Raw genomic sequence first — 21,113 nt, forward strand, 5'->3', positions numbered from 1 at the left:
CTAGTCCAGTAGGGGATATAAAGGCCTGGTTTCCCCCAGACACAAGCCTAGTCCAGTAGGGGATATAAAGGCCTGGTTCCCCCCAGACACAAGCCTAGTCCAGTAGGGGATATAAAGGCCTGGTTCCCCCAGACACAAGCCTAGTCCAGTAGGGGATATAAAGGCCTGGTTTCCCCCAGACACAAGCCTAGTCCAGTAGGGGATATAAAGGCCTGGTTTCCCCCAGACACAAGCCTAGTCCAGTAGGGATATGAAGGCCTGGTTTCCCCCAGACACAAGCCTAGTCCAGTAGGGGATATGAAGGCCTGGTTTCCCCAGACACAAGCCTAGTCCAGTAGGGATATGAAGGCCTGGTTTCCCCCAGACACAAGCCTAGTCCAGTAGGGATATAAAGGCCTGGTTTCCCCCAGACACAAGCCTAGTCCAGTAGGGATATAAAGGCCTGGTTCCCCCCAGACACAAGCCTAGTCCAGTAGGGGATATAAAGGCCTGGTTCCCCCCAGACACAAGCCTAGTCCAGTAGGGGATATGAAGGCCTGGTTTCCCCCAGACACAAGCCTAGTCCAGTAGGGGATATAAAGGCCTGGTTCCCCCCAGACACAAGCCTAGTCCAGTAGGGATATGAAGGCCTGGTTTCCCCCAGACACAAGCCTAGTCCAGTAGGGGATATGAAGGCCTGGTTTCCCCCAGACACAAGCCTAGTCCAGTAGGGGATATAAAGGCCTGGTTTCCCCCAGACACAAGCCTAGTCCAGTAGGGGATATAAAGGCCTGGTTTCCCCCAGACACAAGCCTAGTCCAGTAGGGGAAACTACAAAGCAGGATCAAGGAGTTAGCCAGCTATTTATGATGGAATTAGGTTCAACATGTTGGGGCAGTTTCTCAAACAGACTAAACTCAGTCAAGGACTTAACAGAAACAGAAAATGCTTTTAATTCCAGGACTAGATTAAATCTGCGTCCTGGAAACCGTCATATTGAATACAATTCCATCATAGACAAAGAGAATGGAAGCATATCTTTAAGATAACAGGACATGTTTCTATTTATGAATGCTTTGTTTAGAGTCACATGATCCTTGACACTTAACAGTATCCAAACTATGAGTTCTAACACAGAAAACAGTTAACAGTATCCAAACTATGAGTTCTAACACACAGAAAACAGTTAACAGTATCCAAACTATGAGTTCTAACACACAGAACAGTCTCAACTTGACATAAACCACAAACCGCTTGGAGGGAACAATAGTTTCATCACAAATGGCACCCTACTTCAATAATTAACCCAATAGGGCTCTGGTCTAAAGTAGTGCACTATATAGGGAATAGGGTTCCATAGGGCTCTGGTCTAAAGTAGTGCACTATATAGGAAATAGGGTTCCATAGGGCTCTGGTCAAAAGTAGTGCACTATATAGGGAATAGGGTTCTATAGGACTCTGGTCAAAAGTAGTGCACTATATAGGGAATAGGGTTCTATAGGGCTCTGGTCAAAAGTAGTGCACTATATAGGGAATAGGGTTCTATAGGGCTCTGGTCAAAAGTAGTGCACTATATAGGGAATAGGGTTCTATAGGGCTCTGGTCTAAAGTAGTGCACTATATAGGGAATAGGGTTCGATAGGGCTCTGGTCTAAAGTAGTGCACTATATAGGGAATAGGGTGCCATTTATTGTGATAGATGTGATTAAACCTTGTGGAACAAACAGGTTGTGGCTCTTTGTTCCCCATCAGAACTAACAAAGGAGGGGGGTAGAGGGCAAAGTGGGATTTAGGTAGAAATGGGGAGGGAGGGTTGAGTTACTTAGTACTGTGTGTATGTGAGACCCCATGACGTAGTGTGGTCCATCACTGTCAAGATGCATCATCACATATGACTTTTACTCTGCTGGTCACCCTCCAGCACCAACAACCTCTGCCCCATAGACAGAGTCACCGCCTTAATCTAGAGAGGGGGGAAAGAGGGGAGGGAGATGAGAGAAGGGAGGAGGGAGAAGAGAGGAAGGAGGGAGGGACAGAGGAGAGGGAGGAGGAAGAGAGTAGAGAAGGGAGGGAGGGGGGACAGAGGAGGAGGAGGAGAGACAGATGGGGATAGAGAACAGAGGGAGAGAGGGAGGGAAGGAGAGGATGAGGTCGGTAAATTTACAAGGTGGAAAACCCAAACATGGTCTCTCTGCCTCAGACAGAATACATTAAGAAACAAGTGTCTGAGTAAAGGAAACCCAAATATGGTCTCTGCCTCTCAGACAGAATACATTAAGAAACAAGTGTCTGAGCAGGTCAGAGTTCAGCTGGCGTCGAGTCTAACGAGTTTGTTCGCATTAAAACACCGTCGCTTGAAAAAGCGGCAATAGTAGTTTGTCCATTTTGAGTCGGCGTAGTCGGTATACACTTCTTCAAAATAGAATTAATCCAAGATCTTGTAACTCGAGAAAAATCGGCCATTAATTTACATTTTTGCTGAAGAGATCTTAGGTGACACAATTTGACATCGAACTAAGACGACTGGTGAAGTATTTTTCTTTGAAAGAGTTCAACGAGAGAACTTGTTTTCATGCAAAGACTTGATTGAAGAATCCCCACTGTTGACCAATCACTGACGAAGGGGCGTCGGTTTCCGACCTTCAGTTTGCCTCCAGAAGAAAAAAAATGTCGCCCCGGCCAGAGCCCGTAGCCCCGGCCAGAGCCCAAAACGTCATAATATATGCACAAGCGCTGACGAACTGTTTCAGCTGGGAAGCATGCGGACACCTTAAGTCAGACCTCCTCCCCCCCACACACACAGAAATAAATAAACAGACATTCTATTGTTCCTGCTGGTACAGTATCGAGGAGTGTCTGACTGCTGTTCCTGAGCAACACCACCATCTAGTGTGCGTTTTTCTCCAAGAGAAACACAGGTATTAAGCAGACAAAGAACAAGCCTGAGAACCAGTGTGCCATCATGCCAACTCCTCTATCAACCTCGTGTCTACGATTGGCTTGTCAATAACCTCGTCTCCATCCTATAAGCCTGGGATCTATAGGACTGACACTGAGTAAAGTACTTGTCATTTTATTTTTTTGGCGAATCACACGACTGCGAGGCACAGGGAAGGTTAGGAGGAAGTTGCTGTGGGAGATGATTGGTTATTCAGCTTAATCTACGAACCAGAAGGCCAATGTCCCGTCCCGGGTCTCTCTCTATTGGCTAACGAAGACCCAGTTTGGCATGTCTCTCCACCAGACCAGATGTCCACCGGACAACATGTTCTCATCAATGGGAAGTTTCACTTCAATATAAATGTATGGCATGAAATTACTTTAGTAAAGAGGGGTAGTTTAATGTGTGTGGGTGTTGGGGAGGTGTGGTTTAATGTGTCTGGGTGTTGGGAGGCGTGGTTTAATGTGTGTGGGTGTTGGGAGGCGTGGTTTGATATGTCTGGGTGTTGGGAGGCGTGGTTTGATGCGTGTGGGTGTTGGGAGGCGTGGTTTGATGTGTGTGGGTGTTGGGAGGCGTGGTTTGATGTGTGTGGGTGTTGGGAGGCGTGGTTTGATGTGTGTGGGTGTTGGGAGGCGTGGTTTGATGTGTGTGGGTGTTGGGAGGCGTGGTTTGATGTGTGTGGGTGTTGGGAGGCGTGGTTTGATGTGTGTGGGTGTTGGGAGGCGTGGTTTGATGTGTGTGGGTGTTGGGAGGCGTGGTTTTGATGTGTGTGGGTGTTGGGAGGCGTGGTTTTGATGTGTGTGGGTGTTGGGAGGCGTGGTTTTGATGTGTGTGGGTGTTGGGAGGCGTGGTTTTGATGTGTGTGGGTGTTGGGAGGCGTGGTTTTGATGTGTGTGGGTGTTGGGAGGCGTGGTTTTGATGTGTGTGGGTGTTGGGAGGCGTGGTTTGATGTGTGTGGGTGTTGGGAGGCGTGGTTTGATGCGTGTGGGTGTTGGGAGGCGTGGTTTGATGCGTGTGGGTGTTGGGAGGCGTGGTTTGATGCGTGTGGGTGTTGGGAGGCGTGGTTTGATGCGTGTGGGTGTTGGGAGGCGTGGTTTGATGCGTGTGGGTGTTGGGAGGCGTGGTTTGATGCGTGTGGGTGTTGGGAGGCGTGGTTTGATGCGTGTGGGTGTTGGGAGGCGTGGTTTGATGCGTGTGGGTGTTGGGAGGCGTGGTTTGATGCGTGTGGGTGTTGGGAGGCGTGGTTTGATGCGTGTGGGTGTTGGGAGGCGTGGTTTGATGTGTGTGGGTGTTGGGAGGCGTGGTTTTGATGTGTGTGGGTGTTGGGAGCGTGGTTTTGATGTGTGTGGGTGTTGGGAGGCGTGGTTTTGATGTGGTCCTTCTGTAGCTCAGTTGGTAGAGCATGGCGCTTGTAACGCCAGGGTAGTGGGTTCGATTCCCGGGACCACCCATACGTAGAATGTATGCACACATGACTGTAAGTCGCTTTGGATAAAAGCGTCTGCTAAATGGCATATATTATATTATTATTATGTGTGTGGGTGTTGGGAGGCGTGGTTTGATGCGTGTGGGTGTTGGGAGGCGTGGTTTGATGCGTGTGGGTGTTGGGGAGGCGTGGTTTGATGTGTGTGGGTGTTGGGGAGGCGTGGTTTGATGTGTGTGGGTGTTGGGAGGCGTGGTTTGATGTGTGTGGGTGTTGGGAGGCGTGGTTTGATGTGTGTGGGTGTTGGGGAGGCGTGGTTTGATGTGTGTGGGTGTTGGGAGGCGTGGTTTGATGTGTGGGTGTTGAGAGGCGTGGTTTGATGTGTGGGTGTTGGGAGGCGTGGTTTGATGTGTGTGGGTGTTGGGAGGCGTGGTTTGATGTGTGGGTGTTCAGAGGCGTGGTTTGATGTGTGGGTGTTGAGAGGTGTGGTTTGATGTGTGTGGGTGTTGGGAGGTGTGGTTTGATGTGTGTGGGTGTTGGGAGGTGTGGTTTGATGTGTGTGGGTGGGTGTTTTGAGGGAGGCGAGGTTTGATGTGGGTGGGTGTTTTGAGGGAGGCGTGGTTTGATGTGGGTGGGTGTTTTGAGCGAGGCGTGGTTTGATGTGGGTGGGTGTTTTGAGGGAGGCGTGGTTTGATGTGGGTGGGTGTTTTGAGAGAGGCGTGGTTTAATGTGGGTGTGTCTTAACCAATCCACTCCCACAAGATCATTGCAAGTAATACCTTCTTCAAACACACATGACAGAGCCCTGATCAACAGTAGTGAACTAACGGGAAGCTTCACAGTCCAGAGGGTTACCTCATCCAGTTGTCGCTCTACAGCCTGTCTGTACTCCAGAGTGACCGGCTGCTGCTTGGGGCTCACTGCTGCCACCTGCTGACTGGACGACCCCAGGACATAGCTGCACGGACCGCAGAATGATTTTACATCAATACAAATGACTTTTTAAAGCCAACAGAACAGACAAACTATTATCTCGTAAATCAATCTAAAAAATATTTTAGCGGGGCTGTTACTACTGGCAACATGATTTGTCATCTTGAGTGTCAGAGATGCTGTGTGATGGTGTCCCGGTGTGAGAGAGACCAGACCACACTCAGAGATAAATATTTCCGCACAGATCTACAAAGAATATGAACAATAAAAAAAAAAATTGATAACCTCCCATTTCTGTTAGTTGAAATACCAAATCAGAGCAGCAAGATGCCATGAAAACAGGACAACACGCGCTGCATAAACATTGTGAAAATCACCAATATTTAACAGTCAATGTTTAAATTCCCCCCACGATAACTACTACAACTATATCAGTCACTGGTTTAAGTCCCCCCACCACATGGCTCACCTCTCTATGGCAGTCACATTGAGGCAGAACAGAGACCTCATGTGGTCCAGTTTCCTGGGTGTAGAGATGTAGACCATGCCAAGCAGAGAGCTGCAGCCACGGCAGGTCAGGTGGACTTTCAGGCTGTAACAGGAGGATATATATCACACGACAGGTCAGGGGGGAATATCACACGACAGGTCAGGGGGGGGGGAATATCACACGACAGGTCAGGGGGGGGGAATATCACACGACAGGTCAGGGGGTGGGAATATCACACGACAGGTCAGGGGGTGGGAATATCACACGACAGGTCAGGGGGTGGGAATATCACACGACAGGTCAGGGGGTGGGAATATCACACGACAGGTCAGGGGGGTGGAATATCACACGACAGGTCAGGGGGGAATATCACACGACAGGTCAGGGGGGAATATCACACGACAGGTCAGGGGGAATATCACACGACAGGTCAGGGGGGAATATCACACGACAGGTCAGGGGGGAATATCACACGACAGGTCAGGGGGAATATCACCACGACAGGTCAGGGGGAATATCACACGACAGGTCAGGGGGAATATCACACGACAGGTCAGGGGGCGAATATCACACGACAGGTCAGGGGGAAATCACACAGCTGACCAAATTACGCAATATTTTACTTCTGGGTTAATATTAGATTTGATTTAATAAGAACATTCTGTCTATGACGAAGGTAAACATTGAGGAATTTGGCAGAGGTTATTAGCAGCTAGCTAGACAATACGCTAACAGACACACGCTAACAGACACACGCTAACAGACACACGCTAACAGACACACGCTAACAGACACACGCTAACAGACACACGCTAACAGACACACGCTAACAGACACACGCTAACAGACACACGCTAACAGACATACGCTAACAGACATACGCTAACAGACATACGCTAACAGACATACGCTAACAGACATACGCTAACAGACATACGCTAACAGACATACGCTAACAGACATACGCTAACAGACATACGCTAACAGACACACGCTCTGACTTACCAGCCTAGATCCTTCTTACAGGTACCGGAGAAGTGAGTTTCTTTGCCAACCAAAACATTGTCACTGACACCTGCAATATAAAAAGAGGGAATTGTTCAGTCTCTTTGGGAAATTGGGAGAACAATATCTAATTAGGAAATCAATCTGTCTTGTCCTTAGACAATAGCCTGATCCAAGATGTGTTTGTGGTCTTGCCAATTTCATCAAGTACCCCTCGCGGTGGCACATGGAACAGGGTGGCACATGGAACAGGGTGGCACATGGAACAGGGTGGCACATGGAACAGGGTGGCACATGGAACAGTATCACTGTAAAAACTTTATATAAATGATTAAAACTGAAATCCCAAAACGGAGTCGAACTTCACGTGCGAGATTATAGTGTCAATTCACATACGCTGAGTAGGACACCAACTAGATTAACTAACCCACTGTGTAGGGTGGGGTCACCAACTAGATTAACTAACCCACTGCATAGGACGGGGTCACCAACTAGATTAACTAACCCACTGCATAGGACAGGGGTCACCAACTAGATTAACTAACCCACTGCATAGGACAGGGGTCACCAACTAGATTAACTAACCCACTGCATAGGACGGGGTCACCAACTAGATTAACTAACCCACTGCATAGGACAGGGGTCACCAACTAGATTAACTAACCCACTGCATAGGACAGGGGTCACCAACTAGATTAACTAACCCACTGAGTAGGACGGGGTCACCAACTAGATTAACTAACCCACTGCATAGGACGGGGTCACCAACTAGATTAACTAACCCACTGCGTAGGACAGGGGTCACCAACTAGATTAACTAACCCACTGCATAGGGCGGGGTCACCAACTAGATTAACTAACCCACTGCATAGGGCGGGGTCACCAACTAGATTAACTAACCCACTGCATAGGGCGGGGTCACCAACTAGATTAACTAACCCACTGCATAGGACAGGGGTCACCAACTAGATTAACTAACCCACTGCATAGGACAGGGGTCACCAACTAGATTAACTAACCCACTGCATAGGACAGGGGTCACCAACTAGATTAACTAACCCACTGCATAGGACAGGGGTCACCAACTAGATTAACTAACCCACTGCATAGGACGGGGTCACCAACTAGATTAACTAACCCACTGCATAGGACAGGGGTCACCAACTAGATTAACTAACCCACTGCATAGGGCGGGGTCACCAACTAGATTAACTAACCCACTGCATAGGGCAGGGGTCACCAACTAGATTAACTAACCCACTGCATAGGACAGGGGTCACCAACTAGATTAACTAACCCACTGCATAGGACAGGGGTCACCAACTAGATTAACTAACCCACTGCATAGGACAGGGGTCACCATCTAGATTAACTAACCCACTGCATAGGACAGGGGTCACCATCTAGATTAACTAACCCACTGCATAGGACAGGGGTCACCAACTAGATTAACTAACCCACTGCATAGGGCGGGCTCACCAACTAGATTAACTAACCCACTGCATAGGGCAGGGGTCACCAACTAGATTAACTATCCCACTGCATAGGGCGGGGTCACCAACTAGATTAACTAACCCACTGCATAGGACAGGGGTCACCAACTAGATTAACTAACCCACTGCATAGGGCGGGGTCACCAACTAGATTAACTAACCCACTGAGTAGGACAGGGGTCACCAACTAGATTAACTAACCCACTGCATAGGACAGGGGTCACCATCTAGATTAACTAACCCACTGCATAGGGCGGGGTCACCAACTAGATTAACTAACCCACTGCATAGGACAGGGGTCACCATCTAGATTAACTAACCCACTGCATAGGGCGGGGTCACCAACTAGATTAACTAACCCACTGCATAGGGCGGGGTCACCAACTAGATTAACTAACCCACTGCATAGGGCGGGGTCACCAACTAGATTAACTAACCCACTGTGTAGGGTGGGGTCACCAACTAGATTAACTAACCCACTGCATAGGACAGGGGTCACCAACTAGATTAACTAACCCACTGCATAGGACAGGGGTCACCAACTAGATTAACTAACCCACTGCATAGGACAGGGGTCACCAACTAGATTAACTAACCCACTGCATAGGGCGGGGTCACCAACTAGATTAACTAACCCACTGCATAGGACGGGGTCACCAACTAGATTAACTAACCCACTGCATAGGACGGGGTCACCAACTAGATTAACTAACCCACTGCATAGGGCGGGGTCACCAACTAGATTAACTAACCCACTGCATAGGACGGGGTCACCAACTAGATTAACTAACCCACTGCATAGGGCGGGGTCACCAACTAGATTAACTAACCCACTGCATAGGACAGGGGTCACCAACTAGATTAACTAACCCACTGCATAGGGCAGGGGTCACCAACTAGATTAACTAACCCACTGCATAGGGCGGGGTCACCAACTAGATTAACTAACCCACTGCATAGGGCGGGGTCACCAACTAGATTAACTAACCCACTGCATAGGACAGGGGACACCAACTAGATTAACTAACCCACTGCATAGGACAGGGGTCACCAACTAGATTAACTAACCCACTGTGTAGGGTGGGGTCACCAACTAGATTAACTAACCCACTGCATAGGGCGGGGTCACCAACTAGATTAACTAACCCACTGCATAGGGCGGGGTCACCAACTAGATTAACTAACCCACTGCATAGGACAGGGTCACCAACTAGATTAACTAACCCACTGTGTAGGGTGGGGTCACCAACTAGATTAACTAACCCACTGCATAGGGCGGGGTCACCAACTAGATTAACTAACCCACTGTGTAGGGTGGGGTCACCATCTAGATTAACTAACCCACTGCATAGGGCGGGGTCACCAACTAGATTAACTAACCCACTGCATAGGGCGGGGTCACCAACTAGATTAACTAACCCACTGAGTAGGGCGGGGTCACCAACTAGATTAACTAACCCACTGCATAGGACAGGGGTCACCAACTAGATTAACTAACCCACTGCATAGGACAGGGGACACCAACTAGATTAACTAACCCACTGCATAGGGCGGGGTCACCAACTAGATTAACTAACCCACTGCATAGGACAGGGGTCACCAACTAGATTAACTAACCCACTGCATAGGACAGGGTCACCAACTAGATTAACTAACCCACTGCATAGGACGGGGTCACCAACTAGATTAACTAACCCACTGCATAGGACAGGGGTCACCAACTAGATTAACTAACCCACTGCATAGGACGGGGTCACCAACTAGATTAACTAACCCACTGCATAGGACGGGGTCACCAACTAGATTAACTAACCCACTGTGTAGGACGGGGTCACCAACTAGATTAACTAACCCACTGTGTAGGGCAGGGGTCACCAACTAGATTAACTAACCCACTGCATAGGACGGGGTCACCAACTAGATTAACTAACCCAATGCATAGGACAGGGGACACCAACTAGATTAACTAACCCACTGCATAGGACAGGGGTCACCAACTAGATTAACTAACCCACTGCATAGGGCGGGGTCACCAACTAGATTAACTAACCCACTGAGTAGGACAGGGGTCACCAACTAGATTAACTAACCCACTGCATAGGACAGGGGTCACCATCTAGATTAACTAACCCACTGAGTAGGACAGGGGTCACCAACTAGATTAACTAACCCACTGAGTAGGACAGGGGACACCAACTAGATTAACTAACCCACTGCATAGGACAGGGGTCACCAACTAGATTAACTAACCCACTGCATAGGACAGGGGTCACCAACTAGATTAACTAACCCACTGCATAGGACAGGGGTCACCAACTAGATTAACTAACCCACTGCATAGGACAGGGGTCACCAACTAGATTAACTAACCCACTGCATAGGACAGGGGTCACCAACTAGATTAACTAACCCACTGCATAGGGCAGGGGTCACCAACTAGATTAACTAACCCACTGCATAGGACAGGGGACACCAACTAGATTAACTAACCCACTGCATAGGGCAGGGGTCACCAACTAGATTAACTAACCCACTGCATAGGACGGGGTCACCAACTAGATTAACTAACCCACTGCATAGGACAGGGGACACCAACTAGATTAACTAACCCACTGTGTAGGGTGGGGTCACCAACTAGATTAACTAACCCACTGCATAGGACAGGGGTCACCAACTAGATTAACTAACCCACTGTGTAGGGTGGGGTCACCAACTAGATTAACTAACCCACTGCATAGGACAGGGGTCACCAACTAGATTAACTAACCCACTGCATAGGGCGGGGTCACCAACTAGATTAACTAACCCACTGTGTAGGGCAGGCATCACCAACTAGATTAACTAACCCACTGAGTAGGACAGGGGTCACCAACTAGATTAACTAACCCAATGCATAGGACAGGGGACACCAACTAGATTAACTAACCCACTGCATAGGGCGGGGTCACCAACTAGATTAACTAACCCAATGCATAGGACAGGGGACACCAACTAGATTAACTAACCCACTGAGTAGGAAAGGGGTCACCAACTAGATTAACTAACCCACTGCATAGGACAGGCATCACCAACTAGATTAACTAACCCACTGCATAGGACAGGGGTCACCAACTAGATTAACTAACCCACTGCATAGGACAGGCATCACCAACTAGATTAACTAACCCACTGCATAGGACAGGGGTCACCAACTAGATTAACTAACCCACTGCATAGGACGGGGTCACCAACTAGATTAACTAACCCACTGCATAGGACGGGGTCACCAACTAGATTAACTAACCCACTGCATAGGACAGGGGACACCAACTAGATTAACTAACCCACTGCATAGGGCGGGGTCACCAACTAGATTAACTAACCCACTGCATAGGGCGGGGTCACCAACTAGATTAACTAACCCACTGCATAGGGCGGGGTCACCAACTAGATTAACTAACCCACTGCATAGGACAGGGTCACCAACTAGATTAACTAACCCAATGCATAGGACAGGGTCACCAACTAGATTAACTAACCCACTGCATAGGGCGGGGTCACCAACTAGATTAACTAACCCACTGAGTAGGACAGGGGTCACCAACTAGATTAACTAACCCACTGCATAGGGCGGGGTCACCAACTAGATTAACTAACCCACTGCATAGGGCGGGGTCACCAACTAGATTAACTAACCCACTGCATAGGACAGGGGTCACCAACTAGATTAACTAACCCACTGCATAGGGCGGGGTCACCAACTAGATTAACTAACCCACTGCATAGGACAGGGGTCACCAACTAGATTAACTAACCCACTGCATAGGGCGGGGTCACCAACTAGATTAACTAACCCACTGCATAGGACAGGGGTCACCAACTAGATTAACTAACCCACTGCATAGGACAGGGGTCACCAACTAGATTAACTAACCCACTGCATAGGACAGGGGTCACCAACTAGATTAACTAACCCACTGCATAGGACGGGGTCACCAACTAGATTAACTAACCCACTGCATAGGACAGGGGTCACCAACTAGATTAACTAACCCACTGCATAGGACAGGGGTCACCAACTAGATTAACTAACCCACTGAGTAGGACAGGGGTCACCAACTAGATTAACTAACCCACTGCATAGGGCGGGGTCACCAACTAGATTAACTAACCCACTGCATAGGGCGGGGTCACCAACTAGATTAACTAACCCACTGCATAGGACGGGGTCACCAACTAGATTAACTAACCCACTGCATAGGACAGGGGTCACCAACTAGATTAACTAACCCACTGCATAGGACGGGGTCACCAACTAGATTAACTAACCCACTGCATAGGGCGGGGGTCACCAACTAGATTAACTAACCCACTGCATAGGACGGGGTCACCAACTAGATTAACTAACCCACTGCGTAGGGCGGGGTCACCAACTAGATTAACTAACCCACTGCATAGGACGGGGTCACCAACTAGATTAACTAACCCACTGCATAGGGCGGGGTCACCAACTAGATTAACTAACCCACTGCATAGGACGGGGTCACCAACTAGATTAACTAACCCACTGCATAGGACAGGGGTCACCAACTAGATTAACTAACCCACTGCATAGGACGGGGTCACCAACTAGATTAACTAACCCACTGCATAGGACGGGGTCACCAACTAGATTAACTAACCCACTGCATAGGACAGGGGTCACCAACTAGATTAACTAACCCACTGAGTAGGACAGGGGTCACCAACTAGATTAACTAACCCACTGCATAGGACAGGGGTCACCAACTAGATTAACTAACCCACTGCATAGGACGGGGTCACCAACTAGATTAACTAACCCACTGCATAGGACGGGGTCACCAACTAGATTAACTAACCCACTGCATAGGACAGGGGTCACCAACTAGATTAACTAACCCACTGCATAGGACGGGGTCACCAACTAGATTAACTAACCCACTGCATAGGACGGGGTCACCAACTAGATTAACTAACCCACTGCGTAGGGCAGGAACACCAACTAGATTAACTAACCCACTGCATAGGACAGGGGTCACCAACTAGATTAACTAACCCACTGCATAGGGCGGGGTCACCAACTAGATTAACTAACCCACTGCATAGGACAGGGGACACCAACTAGATTAACTAACCCACTGCATAGGACAGGGGTCACCAACTAGATTAACTAACCCACTGCATAGGACGGGGTCACCAACTAGATTAACTAACCCACTGCATAGGACGGGGTCACCAACTAGATTAACTAACCCACTGCATAGGGCGGGGTCACCAACTAGATTAACTAACCCACTGCATAGGGCGGGGTCACCAACTAGATTAACTAACCCACTGTGTAGGGCGGGGTCACCAACTAGATTAACTAACCCACTGCGTAGGGCGGGGTCACCAACTAGATTAACTAACCCACTGCATAGGGCGGGGTCACCAACTAGATTAACTAACCCACTGTGTAGGGCAGGCATCACCAACTAGATTAACTAACCCACTGCATAGGACGGGGTCACCAACTAGATTAACTAACCCACTGCATAGGGCGGGGTCACCAACTAGATTAACTAACCCACTGCATAGGACAGGGGTCACCAACTAGATTAACTAACCCACTGAGTAGGGCGGGGACACCAACTAGATTAACTAACCCACTGAGTAGGGCAGGGGTCACCATCTAGATTAACTAACCCACTGAGTAGGGCAGGGGTCACCATCTAGATTAACTAACCCACTGAGTAGGGCAGGGGTCACCATCTAGATTAACTAACCCACTGAGTAGGGCAGGGGTCACCATCTAGATTAACTAACCCACTGCATAGGACAGGGTCACCAACTAGATTAACTAACCCACTGCATAGGACGGGGTCACCAACTAGATTAACTAACCCACTGCATAGGACAGGGGTCACCAACTAGATTAACTAACCCACTGCATAGGACGGGGTCACCAACTAGATTAACTAACCCACTGCATAGGACAGGGGTCACCAACTAGATTAACTAACCCACTGAGTAGGGCGGGGTCACCAACTAGATTAACTAACCCACTGAGTAGGGCGGGGTCACCAACTAGATTAACTAACCCACTGCATAGGGCGGGGTCACCAACTAGATTAACTAACCCACTGCATAGGACAGGGGTCACCAACTAGATTAACTAACCCACTGCATAGGACGGGGGCACCAACTAGATTAACTAACCCACTGCATAGGTCGGGGGCACCAACTAGATTAACTAACCCACTGCATAGGGCGGGGTCACCAACTAGATTAACTAACCCACTGCATAGGACAGGGGTCACCAACTAGATTAACTAACCCACTGCATAGGACAGGGGTCACCAACTAGATTAACTAACCCACTGCATAGGACGGGGACACCAACTAGATTAACTAACCCACTGAGTAGGACAGGGGTCACCAACTAGATTAACTAACCCACTGCATAGGACAGGGGTCACCAACTAGATTAACTAACCCACTGCATAGGGCGGGGTCACCAACTAGATTAACTAACCCACTGCATAGGACAGGGGTCACCAACTAGATTAACTAACCCACTGCATAGGACGGGGTCACCAACTAGATTAACTAACCCACTGCATAGGACGGGGTCACCAACTAGATTAACTAACCCACTGCATAGGACAGGGGTCACCAACTAGATTAACTAACCCACTGCATAGGACGGGGTCACCAACTAGATTAACTAACCCACTGCATAGGACGGGGTCACCAACTAGATTAACTAACCCACTGCGTAGGGCAGGAACACCAACTAGATTAACTAACCCACTGCATAGGACAGGGGTCACCAACTAGATTAACTAACCCACTGCATAGGGCGGGGTCACCAACTAGATTAACTAACCCACTGCATAGGACAGGGGTCACCAACTAGATTAACTAACCCACTGCATAGGACAGGGGTCACCAACTAGATTAACTAACCCACTGCATAGGGCGGGGTCACCAACTAGATTAACTAACCCACTGCATAGGACAGGGGTCACCAACTAGATTAACTAACCCACTGCATAGGACGGGGTCACCAACTAGATTAACTAACCCACTGCATAGGGCGGGGTCACCAACTAGATTAACTAACCCACTGCATAGGGCGGGGTCACCAACTAGATTAACTAACCCACTGCGTAGGGCGGGGTCACCAACTAGATTAACTAACCCACTGCATAGGGCGGGGTCACCAACTAGATTAACTAACCCACTGTGTAGGGCAGGCATCACCAACTAGATTAACTAACCCACTGCATAGGACGGGGTCACCAACTAGATTAACTAACCCACTGCATAGGACAGGGGTCACCAACTAGATTAACTAACCCACTGCATAGGGCGGGGTCACCAACTAGATTAACTAACCCACTGCATAGGACAGGGGTCACCAACTAGATTAACTAACCCACTGAGTAGGGCGGGGACACCAACTAGATTAACTAACCCACTGAGTAGGGCAGGGGTCACCATCTAGATTAACTAACCCACTGAGTAGGGCAGGGGTCACCATCTAGATTAACTAACCCACTGAGTAGGGCAGGGGTCACCATCTAGATTAACTAACCCACTGATAGGGCAGGGGTCACCATCTAGATTAACTAACCCACTGCATAGGACAGGGGTCACCAACTAGATTAACTAACCCACTGCATAGGACGGGGTCACCAACTAGATTAACTAACCCACTGCATAGGACAGGGGTCACCAACTAGATTAACTAACCCACTGCATAGGACGGGGTCACCAACTAGATTAACTAACCCACTGCATAGGACAGGGGTCACCAACTAGATTAACTAACCCACTGCATAGGACAGGGGTCACCAACTAGATTAACTAACCCACTGAGTAGGGCGGGGTCACCAACTAGATTAACTAACCCACTGCATAGGACAGGGGTCACCAACTAGATTAACTAACCCACTGCATAGGACGGGGACACCAACTAGATTAACTAACCCACTGCATAGGACAGGGGACACCAACTAGATTAACTAACCCACTGCGTAGGGCGGGGTCACCAACTAGATTAACTAACCCACTGCATAGGACAGGGGTCACCAACTAGATTAACTAACCCACTGCATAGGACAGGGGTCACCAACTAGATTAACTAACCCACTGCATAGGACGGGGACACCAACTAGATTAACTAACCCACTGAGTAGGGCGGGGTCACCAACTAGATTAACTAACCCACTGCATAGGACAGGGGTCACCAACTAGATTAACTAACCCACTGCATAGGGCGGGGTCACCAACTAGATTAACTAACCCACTGCATAGGACAGGGGTCACCAACTAGATTAACTAACCCACTGCATAGGACGGGGTCACCAACTAGATTAACTAACCCACTGCATAGGACAGGGGTCACCAACTAGATTAACTAACCCACTGCATAGGACGGGGTCACCAACTAGATTAACTAACCCACTGCATAGGACGGGGTCACCAACTAGATTAACTAACCCACTGCATAGGACAGGGGTCACCAACTAGATTAACTAACCCACTGCATAGGACAGGGGTCACCAACTAGATTAACTAACCCACTGCATAGGACAGGCATCACCAACTAGATTAACTAACCCACTGTGTAGGACAGGCATCACCATCTAGATTAACTAACCCCCTGAGTAGGTAGGACAGGCATTGATTACACCCACTGCATTAGCTCACCAGTCTATGTATTACGTGTATTGATCATTCAGAGCTAAGACTAATTTGCACAGTAGTTTCAGAGACCTGCAATAGAACTAAGACAGTAATGTATGTGTGTGTAAACTCTACATAGTAGTGTACTGTGGGGTGTTACTGAGCAGGCTGATACCTATGGATTTTACACATGAAATGGGTTAGGGCTGTACGGTTCATAAACACTGCCTTCGGAAAGGACTCAGACCTCTTGACTTTTCCCACATTTTTGTTTAGGTTAAAGCCTTGTACCAACATGTGAATAAATAGGTTTCTCTTCCATCTACACACAATACCCAATAATGACAAAGCAAAAACTGGTTTAGAATTTTGTTAATTTATTAAAATATCACATGTACATAAGTATCGACACCCTTTACTTAGTACTTTGGCAGTGGCTGCGTGAAGTATTCTTGGGTATGACGCAACAAGCTTGGCACACCTTTATTTTGGGGAGTTTCTCCCGTTCTTCTCTGCAGATCCTCTGTCAGGTTGGATGGGGAGAGTCGCTGCACTGCTATTTTCAGGTCTATCCAGAGGTGTTTGATCAGGTTCAAGTCCCGGCTCTGGCTGGGCCACTCAAGGACCACAGGTGGCCTCCAAGTTGTAGAAATCCCCAAAAAAGGTCCTCGACACAATCCTGTCTCGGAGCTCTACGGACAATTCCTTCAACGTCATGGCTTGGTTTTTGCTCTGACATGCACTGTCAACTGTGGGATCTTATATAAATGACAGGTGTGTGCCTTTCCAAATCATGTCCAATCAATTGAATTTACCACAGATGAACTCCAAGTTATAGAAACATCACGGATGATCAATGGAAACAGGATGCACCTGAGCTTAATTTAGAGTATAATACTTATGTAAATATGTAAATACTTACAAAAGTTATTTGTTGTTTATTTGTAATACATTTGCAAACATTTCCAAAAACGTGTTTTCGCTTTGTCCTTAGATTTTGAAGGAAACAGCTAATTCCACTGTTGTGGCTACTTTCATATGGGTAGGGACCGATGACGTCGGACAAGCCGGGCTGCACTCAGAAGGAGGACGGACAAAAATTTGACACGGTCAATTAATCCTGAAAATGTAAACAACTTTGAAAGTTCCTACAAGTGCAGTCACAAAAACCATCAAGTGCTGTGAGGAAACTGTCTCTCATGAGGACCGCTACAGGACAGGAAGACCCAGAGTTACCTCTGCTGCAGAGGATCAGTTCATTAGAGTTACCTCTGCTGCAGAGGATCAGTTCATTAGAGTTACCTCTGCTGCAGAGGATCAGTTCATTAGAGTTACCTCTGCTGCAGAGGATCAGTTCATTAGAGTTACCTCTGCTGCAGAGGATCAGTTCATTAGAGTTACCTCTGCTGCAGAGGATCAGTTCATTAGAGTTACCTCTGCTGCAGAGGATAAGTTCATTAGAGTTACCTCTGCTGCAGAGGATAAGTTCATTAGAGTTACCTCTGCTGCAGAGGATAAGTTCATTAGAGTTACCTCTGCTGCAGAGGATAAGTTCATTAGAGTTACCTCTGCTGCAGGAGGATAAGTTCATTAGAGTTACCTCTGCTGCAGGAGGATAAGTTCATTAGAGTTACCTCTGCTGCAGAGGATAAGTTCATTAGAGTTATCTCTGCTGCAGAGGATAAGTTCATTAGAGTTACCTCTGCTGCAGAGGATAAGTTCATTAGAGTTACCTCTGCTGCAGAGGATAAGTTCATTAGAGTTACCTCTGCTGCAGAGGATAAGTTCATTAGAGTTACCTCTGCTGCAGAGGATAAGTTCATTAGAGTTACCTCTGCTGCAGAGGATAAGTTCATTAGAGTTACCTCTGCTGCAGAGGATAAGTTCATTAGAGTTACCTCTGCTGCAGAGGATAAGTTCATTAGAGTTACCTCTGCTGCAGAGGATAAGTTCATTAGAGTTACCAGCCTCAGAAATTGCAAACCAAATAAATGCTTCAGAGTTCAAGTAACAGACATCTCAACATCGGACAATGTTCCTCCTGCGGCAGCAGCGAATGAGGATTCTTAATAAATACATTTTGTACCTGGAAGTTAGACAGCCCTTCTGAACGCAGCACGGGCTCGTCCGACATCATTCTTCGGGGACCAAAAACGCATTATGTAGAACAAACAAACCGCTCTGATACTAACGAATCATGTTAGTTCTATTCATGGTATTTCTAATCTGCAAAGTCATTTTTCTTTAAGGAGACCAGAACAAATTCACACAAGTGTGTTACAGATGTGTCATTGAAAGCAAGTCTGAGAGGCGGTAGATCTGCACTATTTCTTCCCGCGATTAAGCATCTTTTACTTGTTGGTTTTGTACACCCGTTTCAAAACAGCTGAAAGTACATTATTTTGGACGAAGGAAAAAATATATATATTTCACAGTAGTTAAGGTACAAATGACTCTCTACACACTATCCTTGTTCGTTTTTGTCACGGAAATTAAATTAGGCCAATTTTTATAAATTATAGTAACCAGGAAATGTCGGACGGAGCGATGTCTGCATTCTGCATCTTTAATGAACTCTGCATTGTTGGGAAAGGACTCCCACTGTAAAGTTAAATACTTCACGGTCAAGTCAAGTCTACATCTGTTGTATTCGGCGCAGATGACAAATACAATTTGAACCTCGTTTCGCCATCTGGGAAAAAACCGGGCGCTGCAGCGGGGGACTTCTCAATAACATTGAGTCAAAACAGACACGACAAAATGAGTTGTAATTCTGACACAACCAATGCTATCTATCACACTATGCAGATCTACAATGTAGTCCGCCAGCAACTTACGGTTCAGCAGTATTTGATTTTTTTCGTCCTCACTCCCAGCCCAAGACAACGAGTCACCGACAGGCAACTTGCAACTCCCGCAGAAAAAGACGACCGGTGGGTCGCTGTCGTCGTCGTCGTCTTCTACGAACTTCCCTTGTTTAGAGTTGTCCTTAATGATGGTTGAGTCGGCATCAACTTCGTCGTTGACGGTGACTTCATATGTCACGTTTGAATCTTTGCAAAGTGCTCTTCTCCCAGACATGTTTATATATTTTTTCGAACTTGGGCGGGTTTGGCGACAGACAGTCGCAGGACAATACAGGAAATACGTCATAAAAGAAAAGCGGAAGTTTCAGGTCGTCATTTTTTAATTAAAACAAATATATATTATTATTTATTTGTTTTAATTATAATTTATTTTTATTATGAACACAACAAATACAAAACCCCTCAGAAATATACAAACAAGAGTACATAAACCTAACAGACGGGACATATCGAGATTCATTTTCAATTTGTCAAATAGTTTTATGGTGCATATTGCTTTGTTGTTTTTACATTTACTGAAGAATTGAAATATTATTTTGAAATCAATCTTAAATAATGTGAAAAGGGGTTTGTTCTCTGCCCACTTCATTTTATGGACAAAGAATCTTCCAGGAAAGATAAAACAAATGAACAATGAAAGTTCAATCAGGGTCATTTGGTCCAAAATAAAACATAATATCAGTCTTTCAAATAAACATTAATAGTCGTTTCTTTTAAAATAAATGATTCTAACTCCAAAATCTTCTGACATAAGAGCAGTCCCTAAATAAATGGTGAAGAGTCTCTGGGTCACAACCACAAAATACACATTTGTTATCAACAGCTAATTAGAATCTGTGTATAATAAAGGTCTTTACAGGGTCGATTCTATGAATGAGTTTGCATGATACTTCTGTCACCTTATTAGATATACAATGTTTACCAGACAACAACGAAACGTTGTTCCAGTTACCTTGTCCTAGCGCTGTATTCCAGTACATTTTAGCAGTGGGAATAGTAACAAATTGACATAGTTTCCTTATATACATGTTATTACATTTATAGTTTAAAATGTCAATTCCTTCTAGTTGTATTGAGGCTACAACATCATCAACAGTTGCACTCGGAGTATTGTTATATTCTCCTAAGAGGGGAATAGCACCTAATATTCAGAGATAAACCTGATACATATATGTATATATGCCATTTAGCAGACGCTTTTATCCAAAGCGACTTACAGTCATGTGTGCATACATTCTACGTATGGGTGGTCCCGGGAATCGAACCCACTACCCTGGCGTTACAAGCGCCATGCTCTACCAACTGAGCT

At 47.0% G+C, this 21,113-nt stretch overlaps 1 protein-coding gene across 1 annotated transcript; it reads right to left on the reverse strand.

The window, feature by feature from the left end:
* Window positions 1-908: 908 nt before the first annotated feature.
* On the reverse strand, window positions 909-20,088 carry mis18a (MIS18 kinetochore protein A). Its single transcript, XM_052515018.1, has 5 exons — window positions 19,775-20,088; window positions 6,772-6,841; window positions 5,746-5,868; window positions 5,199-5,301; window positions 909-1,942 (listed from the first exon to the last, which is right to left on the reverse strand). Exons 1-5 carry the CDS (start codon window positions 20,016-20,018, stop codon window positions 1,865-1,867), a joined length of 618 nt encoding a protein of 205 aa, XP_052370978.1. The 5' UTR covers window positions 20,019-20,088; the 3' UTR covers window positions 909-1,864.
* Between the last annotated feature and the right edge of the window lie 1,025 nt (window positions 20,089-21,113).

The sequence above is a fragment of the Oncorhynchus keta genome, unplaced genomic scaffold (assembly GCF_023373465.1).
Source record: "Oncorhynchus keta strain PuntledgeMale-10-30-2019 unplaced genomic scaffold, Oket_V2 Un_scaffold_20464_pilon_pilon, whole genome shotgun sequence".
Lineage (NCBI taxonomy): Eukaryota > Metazoa > Chordata > Actinopteri > Salmoniformes > Salmonidae > Oncorhynchus > Oncorhynchus keta.

Bases quoted from the DNA above. Each gene is read 5' to 3' on its own strand.
- mis18a (XM_052515018.1), bottom strand. From the start codon at position 20,018: ATGTCTGGGAGAAGAGCACTTTGCAAAGATTCAAACGTGACATATGAA. The intron at 6,842-19,774 runs GTAAGTTGCTGG...TTTATATTGCAG, and splicing joins AAATCAAATACTGCTGAACC to GTGTCAGTGACAATGTTTTG. The intron at 1,943-5,198 runs GTAACCCTCTGG...CCCCCTCTCTAG, and splicing joins TAGAGCGACAACTGGATGAG to ATTAAGGCGGTGACTCTGTC.